The sequence below is a fragment of the Mytilus galloprovincialis genome, chromosome 6, assembly GCF_965363235.1.
Source record: "Mytilus galloprovincialis chromosome 6, xbMytGall1.hap1.1, whole genome shotgun sequence".
NCBI classification, from domain to species: Eukaryota; Metazoa; Mollusca; class Bivalvia; order Mytilida; family Mytilidae; genus Mytilus; species Mytilus galloprovincialis.
The window spans coordinates 83,726,232-83,742,254 of record NC_134843.1 but is presented as its reverse complement, the minus strand read 5'-3'; the positions used below and the strand labels follow the sequence as shown (position 1 = coordinate 83,742,254).

General features: G+C 34.3%; 1 protein-coding gene across 1 annotated transcript; it reads left to right on the top strand.

Moving 5' to 3' along the window:
• The first annotated feature begins 6,327 nt into the window (after positions 1-6,327).
• On the top strand, positions 6,328-15,702 carry LOC143080539 (uncharacterized). The gene is made up of 5 exons (XM_076256427.1): positions 6,328-6,941; positions 10,445-10,624; positions 11,115-11,280; positions 12,397-12,660; positions 13,797-15,702. Exons 1-5 carry the CDS (start codon positions 6,397-6,399, stop codon positions 13,971-13,973), a joined length of 1,332 nt encoding a protein of 443 aa, XP_076112542.1. The 5' UTR covers positions 6,328-6,396; the 3' UTR covers positions 13,974-15,702.
• Positions 15,703-16,023: the final 321 nt, after the last annotated feature.

The window sequence follows — 16,023 nt, the reverse complement described above, 5'->3', positions numbered from 1 at the left end:
AAACAAACAAATAAATAATAACGAGAAAACAATAAAAGAAAAATAATACCCGACAATTGACAAAACAATCCCAGACTTACTAACTCAAAGAAAGGAGTTTTTCAATGAATCATTTTGTTTGAAGCAAAAGTAGAAGCACATACAACTCAAGGATATTGTGTTGTACAAGTTATTATCTTTTTCTCAACACAAATTGTATAAGTAATTACTGGTACAGTTATGGTTGTACAGGTTATAACTTGTATGATGGCATCATTCAAGTAATTACTCATACAAAGTTTTTGTACAAGTAATAACCTGTACAAAAAATTAAATGTACACGACATATATATATATCAAGGGCGCTTGGATTTAAAAAGTTGTTGTGATTTGTGTATGCTGTTGTTTTCTTTGTGGTCTTTTTCTTTCTTATTGCGTTGTCAATTTATTTTCGACTTATGTGTTTGAAAGTTCCTTTTGTAGCTTTTGTCTATCTTTTCAAAGACTAAATAAAAAAAGTTTTGATCTCTGAGCGAAAAAAAAAGACGTTTCTGATACCCAATTTCTGACAGAAAAGCTGTCAAAGAAAGATGTGAAATCATATTCAAAAGCGCTTCTGTGCAGAAGATTGCTGAATGACAATGACAATAGTCAGTGTTTAAATTGGAATTTTTTAGGGCACCAACTAGCCTACAGTTGCCTTATTCAAGAAATTTACTAACAATCACGTTTTAAGTCAAAAGTAAAGCCTTGAACATTTTGTGTGTGGGAGGGGGGAGGGGGTAAATACAGTTTGGATAATAGCGAATTGTCCTCAATGAATAATGATAATATAGTATACTAAACATATTAAAATCAATAAGATGGGTGTTGTTCGGGAATCTGGTAATGCACATGTATTTGCAATTAAGCTATATGTTACTTATGAAACACAATGAATCATCTATACTACTGCAAGGAAGGGGCCGATTTGATAGAGCCGCAACTCCTCTGAAATCATACAAAACCACGAAAATATTTGTTATGTTGCGTATATACATGTAGTGTTTTGTACTTCACAAATTTGTCTTTGAAACAATCTTTTTCCACAGAAAACGCCTATTTTTGAGAAAATATCAAAATTCATATGTTCTATATATACGCTTTCGCGCATGCTCAGTCATTTTGTTACATATTTTGATCCTTTTCGGTAATTTCAACGGATTTTACTTAGCTTATATGGTTAAGCCCGTACACCCACTAGACCACGATCGCACTACGCTCACTGCGATCTAAAATACATTCAGATCGTGGTGAGGTCGCGGTATGAGCGACATGATTGAAAATGTTAATTTTCGTTGCTTTCATAATGCTAAGTACTACGATGCTACTACGTCCTCATTACGCTTCTACAACGATCCCGCTACGATTATATCACGTTCTCACCGCTTATTCTGAGACCTCACTATGCTTTTTACGCTCTTCACGTTCCAGTGGCGGATCAAGAACTTTTCCTAAAGGGGGAGGGGCGCGCTGACTGAACTAAAGGAGGGGGCCGCTCCAGTCATGCTTCAATGATTCCCTATATAATCAACCAAATTTTCCCACGAAAGGGGAGCCTGGGCCCCCCCCCCCCCAAGTCCCCCCCTTGGAACCGCCTATGCGTTCTCACTACGACCATCCCTCGAGTTGTCCTATTGCAACACGATCTTATGCACGCTTTTACTGCGATTATACTAGTACGTTCATACCGCGTTATCAGTAATAATGTCAACATCGTGTTCCATTTGATGTAGAGGCCGAGGGAGCTCTGATAGTAACGAATCCTGATCAAGCAGAGATTTCAGACCGACCAATTCAACCCAAATTACAACCTTTTGCTGGTCCATGGAGCAGGATCTGCTTACCCTTCCGAGGTAGTTTTTGGTGGGGTTCGTGTTGCTTATTCTTAAGTTTTCTATGTTGTGTCTTTTGTACTTTTGTTTGTCTGTTTGTCTCTTTCGTTTTTAGCCATAACGTTGTCAGTTTATTTTCGATTTATGAGTTTGACTGTCCCTCTGGTATCTTTCGTTCCTCTTTTATAAAAGTAACCCATTATAGGCCAAGGTACGGCCTTTAACACGGAGCCTTGTCTCACACCGAACATCAAGCTGTAATTATAAATGCTCTTTTGTTCCGACGTTGGAAAGTTCCGGGCGGAAAGAACTAACTAGCCGAAAAGTTCCGGAGGAACTTAATAACTAGTTACTTTTTCCGCCAGAACTCTTCAACTAGATACATTGTTCCGAGACTTTTTAACAAGCTACTTTTTTCCGGAACTTTTCGACTGCACTAGTTGAAACGTTCCGTCGGAACAAAGTAACTGACGGAACATAGTGGCTGTTTATACATAATTACTAGTGTAAAACCATTCAAACGGGAAAACCAACGGTCCAATCTATATAAACGAGAAACATGGTTGAGCCGTTAGAGAAAATGGACAAGAACTACATACAGACAAACAAAACCTGGATATATATAATATATTTTATGTGAAATTGACAATGAGAATGATGGTCGTAGTATGAACGCAGTGAGGTCGTAAGAAGAGCGTCATGAGGACGACAAGGGCGTGCTAGAATCGTACTATGGTCTTGAACAGCGTGGTGTAAATGCGGTATAGTCGTAGTGGAAGCGTAGTTGAATCGCGGAGAGAACGTGATGGTCGTAGTGATGTCGTAATAACGTTGCTGTGAGGTCGTAGTACAGTCTCTCCGAATAGAATCACGCTTTCGCTACGCTCTCGCTACGATGATGCAGAGACCTTTGCGATCTTACTACGACCATGGTGCGCTCTCACTTCGCTTATACTACGACCTGATTTCGCCACGACCGCACCCCGATTGTTTTGAACATGTTCAAGGTTGGCCACGCTCATGGCGATCTTGAAGACCTCACCACGACCGTGATACGACCTTACTGCGATCTACACGATCGTACTACGATCATCAAAATTTGCATTTATTTCGCAGATCGTAGTGCGATCGTGGCCTGGTGGGATTGCGTTATTATTGAGTAAAAAAGGTAACATAACTACTGAAAATCATACTTTCCACACTTTTTTGGGGGTATTTAATATTTTCATTTTCCAACCGAAATGAATGGGGAATTTTGCATTTTCATCTCTTAAATAAGCTTTATTTAGAGTCGGCAGAGTATACAAATAAAGACAAAATGATACATTGAAGACCAGTTGGTGACCTTCTGCTGTTGTCTGCTCTATGGTCGGGTTGTTGTCTCTTTCAGGGCCGTAACTACATTGAGGCAAATGAGGCAAATGCCTCATGTTAGAAATTAAAAAAAAAAAAAAAGAAACAAAAGATTGTCTTAATATCAAATTGTTTTCACGGAAAGTGTCTAACAAGAAGCAAGTTCACTTCACTCTCTGGTGTCGCCCCTGCATGTTTTTCGTGATCTATGTTTCTTTTTTACTTTTAGTTTTCAGAGTTGATGGTCTATTGTTTGAACTTCTGTGTCCCGGGTTTGTCTTTTGCTCATTTATTGTCTCTCTTTATGACAATAGTCTGAGTGTTGATTTTCATTTGTAAACGTGTGGTTTTGCAATGTTGCATGCCCACCGATGTCCAGATATTGTGCGAGAAAATATTTTAAGAATATACAAGACACAGAAAAAAATGGTCGTTTCTGCATGGAGAATTGAATTTGATATCAAAGAATTTACAACTGGCTTCTTTTGGTTGATAAAACTAGATAGCTGACATGGTTTAAACAAAAGTAAGGTCACCAATTTTCCGGTATCAAATAATTTGAAAAAAAAAACAATAATGTATTGCCATATGACCATTTCCATTGATGGGTTAAACTTGCATTAAGTCATGTTCAGACCCTTTTACAGAAAATAAAGGAATATGGAGTAAATGTGCACGAAACTTAATCGCACACAAAGTCAATGCATAAACAGTACTAATGATCAATCATTTGGTCAAAGTTGCTGGAGGGTCTTCAACAATAAAAGAATCATTAATACCGTAAAACAGGGTCAAGATGGTCCCTAGTGTCGACTTAAGCAGTACTAATATTTAAAGCATAATACTGCACTGTCACTATATTTCAATCTAGTCATAAAATATCACCAAAGTTTAAGCACAATACAAGACTAAAACAGACAGACAGATTCGGCATTAATGATTATGAGAATTACGAATTTTGCTTTGTCCTACATATCGGTCTTTTAATGTTGTCTATAAAACCTTAAAGTCTTAAATTATAATGAATCTATGTTTTTGCTTTCAGACCAGAATATTGTCGAAAAAAATCTAAAAATTAATTGCGTTTCAATGTCAGAAAGAGTCCGGGAAACGCCCAGAATGCACGATTTGACGTTATTTTTCCCAGAGCTTCTGGGGGCCTTGAGCGGCCCCCAGTCCCCTCGCCAAAATTTTTTCTCCTCGCTGCGCTCGGCAATATTTTGCCTCACTATTTGAAGAGGCTAGTTACGGCCCTGTCTTTGGCACATTCCCCATTTCCATTCTCAATTTTATCTTATGAGCTTTAACCGACATACAAGACATAAATACAACAATACAATATGTAATAAATACATGCAATAAAGAACACAGCACAAAATGCAAGCAATGACAGGCATGGTGGTAATAAGCAGAATATAAGCACGATAGACTAGGTATTCAAGCTAAAAACATATAAATGTAAACTAGGCATGGTTAAAACTGGTAAAATCCTTAGCATACGGCATAACATCATACAAAGGGTATGATATAATGGTAAAAAAATAGCATAATACATTAATTAATTATCTTCAAAAAGTGTGCACTTAGTCATTTCCATTCCATGACTTTTTAAATTTGTGAACTGTCTAAAATAAGCATTTTTTTCTTAAATCATCTGGTACATCATTTCATAATTTTAATGGTAAGATCTTACCCTAAGTAGATTCTCAAACCCTAGGTATATCTACAATATTGAAATATCTAAACCTATATTTACAATCTTTCCGTGAATACAACTAAATCGTGTAAACATGGTGGTTTGATTGAGTTAAGCCTTCCAATTGATATTGTATCGTGTGTTTTTTTCTGTGTTGTGATGTTATACTAGTGTTTCAGAAAAATGGAGAAGTTTTGGTACCATTTAAACGTTTAATCCAGCTGAAAATGTTGCACCTGTCCTAAGTCATTGGCACTCACACCACATCTTCCTATATCTATTTCTATAGAAGTATAGCAATATAGTGAATTTGTTGCTTGTGCTTGAAAATAGAAAATATTCTATTTTATTTTGATGGCGTTAAGTAAGTGGAATCAAAGTAAAAAAAAACTATTGTGTTTACACCTGGGACTTTTATCTTAAAGTTTATTTTGTTGTTGTTTTCTTGCTATACGATTATATGGTCTCCAATTATGTAACTTAAGCTGTTAACTTATTTAACTACTTGTACATCCGTAATTATTTGATTCTTTTATGTTGGCCAGTGCACATTTTCATTGTAAATTTTTCAAAAGTAAATATAAAATTTCATTCTTCACAAAATACTAGATTAAAAAGTAAGTAAATTTTATTTAGAGTCGGCATATATATACATAATAACAGAGAAAACATGAGTTCTAGTGAGCTCTTTAACCGACTATCACATAAAAAACATGCAGCATCATGGCATGCAAATACTACCAAATAAAACTAAAAAAACATGCAATATAATGAAAGCAACTCTATTTGATTTGTGAGTCAAAGTTCATGTGGCAAGTGCCTCTATGTGCATTGAAACGCGGGAATCAGCAAATCACTATATAAATATTGCTGGTGCCGACAAAATAGAAATAGGCTATTTAGGTTTTATAAATCAGAGCCGGCAAAATATGACAAATAGGTGTCAGATCACCAATTAAAAATCCCTATCTGTTCAACCAAATTTTGCAATTTTCACAGCTTTCTAAATATTTTACCTTAAGTTTAACTTCAAGGAAACCAGGTATATCCTGAATTGTACATGTATCACCTTCCTACATGCCAATTTTCAACCAATGTTTAAAGTCTTGTAACAAATTTCTGATTTTGAAAAGACAGGTACTACCAAAATAACTCCCGGTTTTCTGGAAATCTTAAATTAGTGTACTATGTAGCGCATTAATCCTGAATTTTTAATGCAAACTCATAGACAAGTGAATTCTGGCTCAAAATGGTCTAAATATATTTCCCTTTCACCAAAAGTTTCATTTCTGCAAATTTGTTGGTTAGTTTAAGTAAACAATGACATCAAAAGCACTATTTTGTGTCAAAGTAGGACTGGCACCTAAATAGCCCGGCGTATTACGACTCGGAATAAATTGTCTGCCACTCCGGATACGACTCTATTGTTATACAGTTCAGGTGAGCCTAACTTGGACATGTGATCCCGGAAACCGCGAGATATGAAAATTTAATATGGAAATGAGACAAGGCAGAGTCGATACTCAGCCTCAAAGTTTGGCATCCGAGGAAAATGCTGAGTCTGGTGACAGTTTGGGCTTATCTACTATCTCATCGCAATATAATAGAAAACAGAACTACAAAAGGATATCTAGACAATCATACAAAGACAGAACATGTACAGGTTTGTCCTCCACTGGCTCCAGTTCATCCGAAGAAGATTATGATTCTTACTATGTAGATAGGAAATCAAAGATCATACCTTCCACAACACGTCAGTGGAATATAGTTTGTCTTGATTCAGTGGGGGTGATTTACAGTGATGACTATTTTCCTTCACCTTTAGATGTTGTTGATTTTATTTTTGAGAAAACTAGAAATTTTGGACCACTGAAGGAAAAAGATAAAGACCATGTAAAGAATGTGCAGGATAGTATGTCCTTCAGCATGTCTGTTCAAGAATTGCTTCAGTTAACCACTGACATTCGTGAAAGTGTTTTGATTCCAGTGTCCAAGCAAATAGAGAAAGATTTGGTCAAGCTTCATCAGTTAGAATTCAGGTATATTACAAGCTCATATCATATTGACATCTTGTAATGTTATTTCTATGTCAGAGTCACAGAAAAAACAATTAAAAATAGCTTTTCAAGATGTCGTAGCTACATGTACTTCATTTTTTTTGTACTTGGACAAGTGTATTATATGCATATGTACATGATGTAATTTGGTTTAACAAAAAATCTTCATTTCTCAAAAAAAAAAACGCCTCAGTGGTCTTGTGGTAGCATGATTGACTCGAGTGTGTAAGGTTGTGGGTTTGATCCAAGGCAATGTCAAATTAAAGACTTAAAAATTAAGAACCCTTGCAACAACTCTGTGAGGGGTCCATAGGTGGCCTGTTGCAAGGCAAAATTTCTGTCCCTATGTCCAATATACCCTAATTTTGAAGTGGTAGTCTAAATTTCCCTGACCATCATCCTGGAAGGCCTCTATTATTACACAACCTATCTAAATAGCTAATGTATTTATTGTTAACTTGTTCTCGTCCTGAACATGCATGAAATATTTGCCTCTGGACATTGTGCAACCAACAATTAATATACATGATATAGAGAATAATACATGGCACAATCCGTATCATATGTCGTATCATCCCGAGACACCAATATCAGCCCAAGGGCCTTTAGGCCCGAGATATGATATTGGTCATGTTGGTCGAGGGTGATACGGATTTTGCAATGTTTTATACGCTTTATCATATATTTCAACAGGAGAGTATTATATTGTATGAACTGTTTTCTGATCCATAGCACTGGGTTACCTTCAGTTCTACTTTTGTATTGTTTCAAAAACTTTAAAAGAACTGCTCAATTACTTACTTATCCGAAGCACCTGGTTTACCTTACAATTTGTGTGCTGTTGTTTTAAAAATATTTTGTTTATTATTGTATTTTTTTTTGTTTGTCTGTGTTTTGTATTTTTTATAGTTGCATCTAGTGTGCCAAAAAATATGAAAAACTTGACGTTCGTGATGTCACATACCAAACAATGACGTCATTCAATAAATTGCATCACGCCCGAATGACGGTTCTATTGGACCTATTTTGAGGAAAATTTTTCATTACATAAACATGATAAATAAAAACTGACTGTAAAAAAAAAAAAATAAAAAAAAATAGGAGTGTGATAAAGGGTATGGGATAAAGGGTAGGGGTGTGATGAAGGGTATGCAATAAAGGGTGCGCATCAAAGTTGTGTGATATGGATTAAAAAGCAGGCTATTTATCAAATATGCAAAACTACTGTATTTACTACTAAACATATGATAAATATATATAACAAGTCTAAAAGGGTACAACATCACCAAAAACACGATAAAACGAACAATATGTTAGATATTTCGGATAATAGATATCCTTCCTTGGTAATACCACAATGACAAATGAATCATGTCAATTCAAATTAAAACTCTATCAAAATCTTGAAATTAATACAATTTAAGCGAACGCTGGAACAATTTTAAAATTTCCAAACACGGCGCAAAGACTACAGAGATATGCCAAAATAATAATAGTTATTTACAATGTGAACTGGCACAACTCTAAATTCCCAAAGGTGGTGATAGTTGAGATGTTAAACAACTGCGTGAGAATACAGTCCCAATAAACAGTCCTGACCGATCTAAGCTGGTATGATATTTAAAATATGACAGCGGTAGAAAAATTGCAACAGAGACTGCGTATTAGTAATTATAGTAATTTGATAATAAGAAAAATGAGTAATAAATTTTTACTAAGGTTAAGTAATAGAATGTGGCTGTGTATTTACACATCCCTGCCAACTATAATTAAAACTAGTATAATTCAAAAAAGTTTAAGTGTTCAGTATGGGAACCGGAGTTACTGGACACAAGTGATGGCAGGAAGTTAGTGATGGTAGGGAAAAATGAGTGATTCTTTTATGTTTTTTCATTAATGCCCTCTGGGGAAACTGTCCTGAGCTTTTTTATCCAAAAACTTTCCTGAGCAAGCCTGTCGGCCTTTGACCAATCCTCGTTGTGATCTATGATGGTGATGGTAAGTTTTTTTAGATCAGCTTGGTCGTGCCCATGTGATCTTAAATGACTACGAACGGGGAGGTCGGGCTTGCAGGTGTAGTCACTACGATGACCATTCATGCGTTTGTTGAATGGCTGTTCTGTCTCGCCAACATACTGCATGCCACATCGACACTGAAGAATGTAATATATATGTTGTGTACAAGTTGTAATGTTGTACAAATTATAATTTGTACAGATTTTTTGTACAAGTTATCAGTGTTTTATGACCTGCTGAACACAAATGGACGATGCAAGTACACAGTCTTTTGCTTCGCATATTTCTGTCATATTTTCACAACTTCATGATACAGTCTAATACTGAGCATTGATACAAAAACATTATAAGACCACACAAAGATTTTGTATGGAGATGAATATGGTATAAGGAAAAAAATAAAATTAGAATTTAAACCATTCAGGTATCCTCATTTCCAGTTTGAAGACAAGGAGAATACATGTAGCACTAAATGTTAGGTTGAAGTATAATATTTTGAATTTAAAACATTTCACTGGTACATTTTATAAGATACACCTGTATCACCTGTTGCAAGAACATGAAGAAGGAAGGTGTCAAAAAACTTATAACTTGTACAAAAACCCTGTACAAATTATAATTTGTACAAACTTACATCTTGTACACAACATATATCATGTATATAGACGAGTTATATATATATAATTTTAACACACTATTTAGTATATAAATATAAGAATGATAAAAATATTTACGAAATGATGAAAATAAACGCAATATTTTGCTAGACCAACTAAAGATGTAGCTTTATCAAGCGTCCATCTATCCAGGTGAAATCGGATGTAGATCATGTAGATGATAAGAAACTTTTGCAGCTCAATGTATATGTTGCACTGGAATTTAGCTGCCTTGAAAATAAGAAAATTTTGCAGCTCAATGTATATGTTGTACTTGGATATAGCTGCCTTGAAAATACATAATTGGTAGTAGAAGTAAGCAACGTCCATTGGCCAATATTATGGGATAAAAAGGACGATGCTATGTATTAAATTATTCTTTATCTTTCCTGTATCTTTTCTCGTCTTTTTTCGTTAAACCATCAGGTTCTAAAGTGTGGAGTTGGTGGATCGAAAAGTTTTCTCTTCTCCTTCTCGCCGTGGTGTCCCGCTCGGTGTTGACTTCTATTATTTGGAAAGTAACATTATCAAAAGGATGTTTTGTTTTTTTCTTTAAAATTTATTAAAGATTGAACATGTTAAATCTTGCCTGATAAAATGAATCCCTTGATTAGCATGATGATAGTTAGCCCACAAACCTGATCAATGCTGATGAATGTCCACTGCTTTGATTTTCCAGACTAAGAACAATCATGATCACAGCTTGGCCCTTTCTGACTTCTTTTCAAAATCATTCTTTGTCTGGGGAAGTACTTTATTCCAGTTATTGCTGCAGCATTCATGGTATTAAAATTGCTCTATCTTTATTTTCAGGAACAAATTAGATATTGCAGATCCTATTAATTTCATCAATGCTGTTCAAGTGATGATAGCCTATCAGGATGCCCATTGTTTTGATAGAAAAGGATATAGAAAATCTGTTGGTGGTGTGCCAGAAGATATGTTTGTGGATATGGTTAAAGAATTCTCTAAATTGTGTAAACTGCTGCCTCTGTGAGTATTTACAGTTTTGTGTAATGTTATTAGACATGTACTTGTACAATGTACACTGTTCAATGAATAATAGTGGAACCACTAAAGAAATGAATTACAGGATTTTTTAAAAGACTACTTCAAGTCAATCAAGTTTTAATACATTTATAAACATGTAAAAATAAACTAGAAAATGGTGCATTCTCAAACTTAACTAATGAATGACAGTTATTCAAATAAAGCAACACTAGGGCAGTATGATTACCATTGATACAACTCTTCACCAGAGACAAACAGCATAGACAATGATAGAAGTTGACAAATTACTATAGGTCACCATACAGCCTTCAACAATGATCAAAATCAAACGGTATACCGCATAGTTATGTTCTCATCGTACCATATTTCTCGCATCATTTTGCTTCAATGATATGATTCATAGCTATAGGCATTTCCAATTGAACAGGGCAAGCGTTTTAATTTGGGTTCATTGTTTTTTTCTTTATTTCAGACCAGGTTCAGCATTCATTGGGAACACAGAGATTTGTCTGGACAAGAGAGTTCAAGTTACAGCAAAGTCAGATATAATTTTAGTACCAGGAGCTTATTCTGTTGACATCCTTTCAAAGACTGTTACAGGAAAAAGGAGAAAGCCTCATGTTGTGTCAGTTGTAGAGGTATGATGAATGATATAAATACCTTTTCAAAGTATTATCAGTCAAATGTCAGTGGTATGAAATAAAAGGTGTGCATGTTACATGAAGAAGGGGTTGTATATATGAAATCGTTACTGTCTTTCAATGCTGCATTTTTTTTCAAGGTTGAGCGATAATGTCCTGTCAGATAAGATATATGGACACATTAAACAGGCATATTTTATGCAATATCCCAAATTGACTGGTATTTAGGAATTTTGTCATCCCTTAGCTCTCCCACCCAGTAGTCAAACCAATGCTTAAGAGGGTCATCTATTTGACTGCACAATGTTAAATTAGAAATACTGCTGTGGTCAAAATTGCACCGTTTGAATTAACTTAAATCCAACTTTTATTACACATACTCTGCACATTAATACAAAGTGACCACTTGCCACAAATCGTTCCATGATGGCTGTTACAGAATAAAGTTTCTGACCCTTTGTCATGATGTACATGATGTATTGGCCTATTCTTCCTATCCTCTTGTTTAAATGGCAGTCAAAGTTTACACCCTTCATGTCAGTCAAACCACTTTGCAGAATCTGGAATTTAATATTAATTTGTGCTTGATATACATGAAATATTTGCTACTGGGCATTTTGCAAAATAACAATACATGAATCTTTTTATATAACCACTATAGCTATTTAAAGTTGATGGTTATACTACATATATGCATATTATAAATAGTGCTTGTTTTATTGTTTCTGTTACTCCAATTACATGCCATAAAAAATCTTATACAATTTATTATGTCTCTATTAATGTACACTGTATAAATAACAAATTTCAAAGTACACACAATTTATTGTGTTTATTTTTCATAATAGTTTTTTCTTTTATTACAAATAATTATTTTCTGTAAACATGTTATAATTACTCTTATTGTATACATGTTATATGTGGACATATTTCATATATTTGAAGTGCTTTATCGTTTATCCAATATCTTATCCAATGATAAACTATTATATACTGTATGAAATATTCAACTTTTACCAGAAAGGCCAGTGTAAACCAGTATCATGGTGAAAGTTCAAATTTTCATAAACTGAATTTCAGTTATATAATGAACTGTATATTATTATATTTTAGGTTAAGAACTTAGAACATTCAGTCAATATAAACCATATTGGAATGGAACAAGAAAAAAGAAGACATTCAAATGCATGTAGTGAAGCTAATGGAAATAAAATGTCTGTTCATGCTGAGAAGCCAATATATCAATGGTTTAACCCAGATATATTAGCAAAACATGGAGGAGACTTACTCTTACTTGACCAGTTCTTCACAGGACAACTGGATGGAACAAATGGCCTGAGAGAGTATCGCCCTGGGGTTATAGTAGTTGGAACTGAAGTATGTAGCATTAACATATCTTAAAATTGAATAAGAATTAAAATCGTGCAGTTTGTGCTTACTGACAGAAATGTTATGACTTGGTGCAGATTGCATACATCTTTTTGACGGCTGTATAACAACATGTACATTGTAGATGTATTTAGAAAAAAACGTTTTTTGACAGAACAAACATTTACCATGTTTACTATCAAAATTCAGCATGTTCACGATGTGTAATAGAGTTAAGGAATTTAAATTGCAAGCTACAAATGTCCCCCTCCCCAAATAAAAAATAAAATGTAACAGGATATTGTTTATAACTTCATGGAAAAAAAATATAATATTAACTTTCACAGAAGTCTGTTCTGTTCAATGGGTTAATGTTTTTATTGTTGTTCTTCATCTGAAATTATCCAAGAGCAAAATAACACACCTCAATACTGTAAGTTTAAGATTACCTTAGCACTGGTTTCAGCAGGATTTTAGTTGTTGACAATACTACTTCTGTGCTAGAGTGGTTGCAAATATTTAACAAGTATCAACAAATCAAATTAAAGATTATATTATTTGGCTCAGATTCACTCTCCCTGTCAGATATATGTGATACATGCACTATAACAGATTAAATCCTAATACTGCATGTGTTTAATAATAGTAGGAAAAGTATCTGACATCAGTATAGCTTATTGTTGGATTGGTCTGAGTTAAGCATATAAGCTTTTACCAGTAGCAATAAACAAATTTAAGCCTGGAGAGCTATAACTGGATGCTTTGAGTCTCTGTTTATTTGAAGCAGTTGAACCCCTCTACTCCCAGTACTTCTTACTTGCTATGGATCTTAAAAAATACAATCTTATCAAAATACAGATTTATTTTGTCCTCACTTTCATGCAAGAAACTGAAAAGCAATCTTTTCACTGGTTTATTTGATAATTACCAAAACAACCAAATTTTAACTAGAGTCTTGTCATATCCTTATAATTGAAGGGTAGACAAAAATGAATATAAGTGTCTGCATAGATAGATGGCAAAACAATAATTGGAAGTGCATAATAAATATCTGTAGATGATTGCACACAGTTTAATTTAATTCCTCCTAATATGTTCATTGTTCACAAATTATAACCAAATGATTTATCATTCCTATATTTCAGGTGACATTTACAGTGCTAGAAATCAAGACTGGTCATTTGACTGATGTGAAGAATAAACTATGTGAAGGTAGTCAAGCTACAATATTCTACTCCAAACCAAGAGACTTATTACTCAAGGAAGATCGTGATGTATTGGTGGAGGCATTCACAAGACTCAATAATTGTAAGGTTGACTGAACATGAATTTTCTGTTCAGCTTTCTCAACATTCACATCATCATCTATGCCTGAAAGTGTTTCGAAAGGAGTAGGTCCAGTAAGGCCCCTTTTTGGCCCCAAAATTAAATATAGCAGTAGTTACAAAATTGTTAAAATGTAAACGTTTAGTTATATATTGGAAATTAGAATGCTTCTGCAACATAAATATGGGCTGTTTTTGACCATACAATGCACATATATCGGGTACTAGCATCATTATATTAAGTCATGCTAAATTACGTAAATCTTCACAATTTTAGTTAAATTTTAGACGGTTTCCGTCTTCGATGAAAGTGGCCGCATTTGTGTTCATTCTTACTATTGAAATGTAAGTTGTATTTGATGATAATACATAACATATATAAAGGTTGAGGATAAACACGGATGGGGCCACTGTCATTTTTGACAAAAACCATCTGAAAAGTGACATTTTTTGGCATATTTGATAGATTTTTCATGTTTAAGGTGGCTTGGTTCTATTCAAATTTTCTATCAGAAGTGCTGTATTTTTTGTTATTTTATTCTTTATAGAAAGTGAAACAAATTGGTCAAAAAAAAATAGGGGGTCACAGACCATTTGAGCTCAAAATTTTACTTTTAAACAGGTATGTAAAAGGGACTATTTTTCAATGAAATGATAGGGAAAATAGAGGTGTTGACATATTATTATCGGTTATCAAAAAAACGTTCTATGACACTTGGTCCAAAACTCCCCCAAAATTGCAATATAAAAAGCTGAAATATAGCTTCAAAGAATGAGCAAATAAAAAACATGGGTCACCGATAAGGAAAAAAAATTATTTTGCATTAAAACCCAAATTTTGGCGGGGAAAATGGTGAAAATGCGTAAAATTTCGTTTTGAGCCTTTAAAAACTACACATAATAACGAAAATATTCTTTAAGTGACATAACTACAATGATTTAACAGGAGTTATTGCCCTTTATAGTCAATTTTTAACCATTTTTCGTAAATCTTTTACAAAAATCTTCTCCTCTGAAACTACTGGGCCAAATTAATCCAAACTTGGCCATAATCATCTTTAGGGTATCTAGTTTAAAAAAATGTGTCCGGTGACCCGGCCATCCAACCAATATGGCCGCCACTGCTAAAAATCAAACATAGAGGTAAAATGCAGTTTTTGGCTTATAACTCAAAAACCAAAGCATTTAGAGCAAATCTGAAATGGGTTAAATTGTTTATCAGGTCAAGATCTATCTGCCCTGAAATTTTCAGATGAATCGGACAACCCGTTGTCAGGTTGCTGCCCTGAATTGGTAATTTTAAGGAAATTTTGCCGTTTTTTGTTATTATCTTGAATATTATTATAGATAGAGATAAACTGTAAACACCAATAATGTACAGCAAAGTAAGACCTAAAAATAAGTCAACATGACCAAAATAGTCAATTGACCCCCTAAGGAGTTATTGTCCTTTATAGTCAATTTTCATAAAATTTGTAAATTTTTACTAACATTTTCCACTGAAACTACTGGGCCAAGTTCATTATAGATAGAGATAATTGTAAGCAGCATGAATGTTCAGTACAAACACATCACCATCACCAAAACACAATTTTGTCATGAATCCATCTGCGTCCTTTGTTTAATATTCACATAGACCAAGGTGAGCGACACAGGCTTTTTAGAGCCTCTAGTTATGTGTACTTGTTTATAGCAATGTTTTGTATTTAGTAAATTACATGTACATGTTTACTTAGTATATCAAATCCCGTTGTAAGAGCTTTGATAAAAAATTGTATACTGTTGATTGTAAGTTTGTGCTGATTCTAAATGATTATCAAATAAGAACATGCAGTGTGATTGCCAAACTCTGCATCAGAGACCAAAATACATAGAAGTTTTACCACTAAAGGTAATCATATGGCCTTCATCAATGAGCAAAACCCATACTGCATAGTCCCCTATACCAGGGCCTGCAATCACAAATGTAAAACAATGAATGAAAAAAATATGAAATACAGCTACAAACAAACAAATGACTTGGGTCAGGCACATACAGAAGGTGGTT

Bases quoted from the DNA above. Each gene is read 5' to 3' on its own strand.
- LOC143080539 (XM_076256427.1), top strand. From the start codon at position 6,397: ATGGAAATGAGACAAGGCAGAGTCGATACTCAGCCTCAAAGTTTGGCA. The intron at 10,625-11,114 runs GTGAGTATTTAC...TCTTTATTTCAG, and splicing joins TTGTGTAAACTGCTGCCTCT to ACCAGGTTCAGCATTCATTG. The intron at 11,281-12,396 runs GTATGATGAATG...ATTATATTTTAG, and splicing joins ATGTTGTGTCAGTTGTAGAG to GTTAAGAACTTAGAACATTC.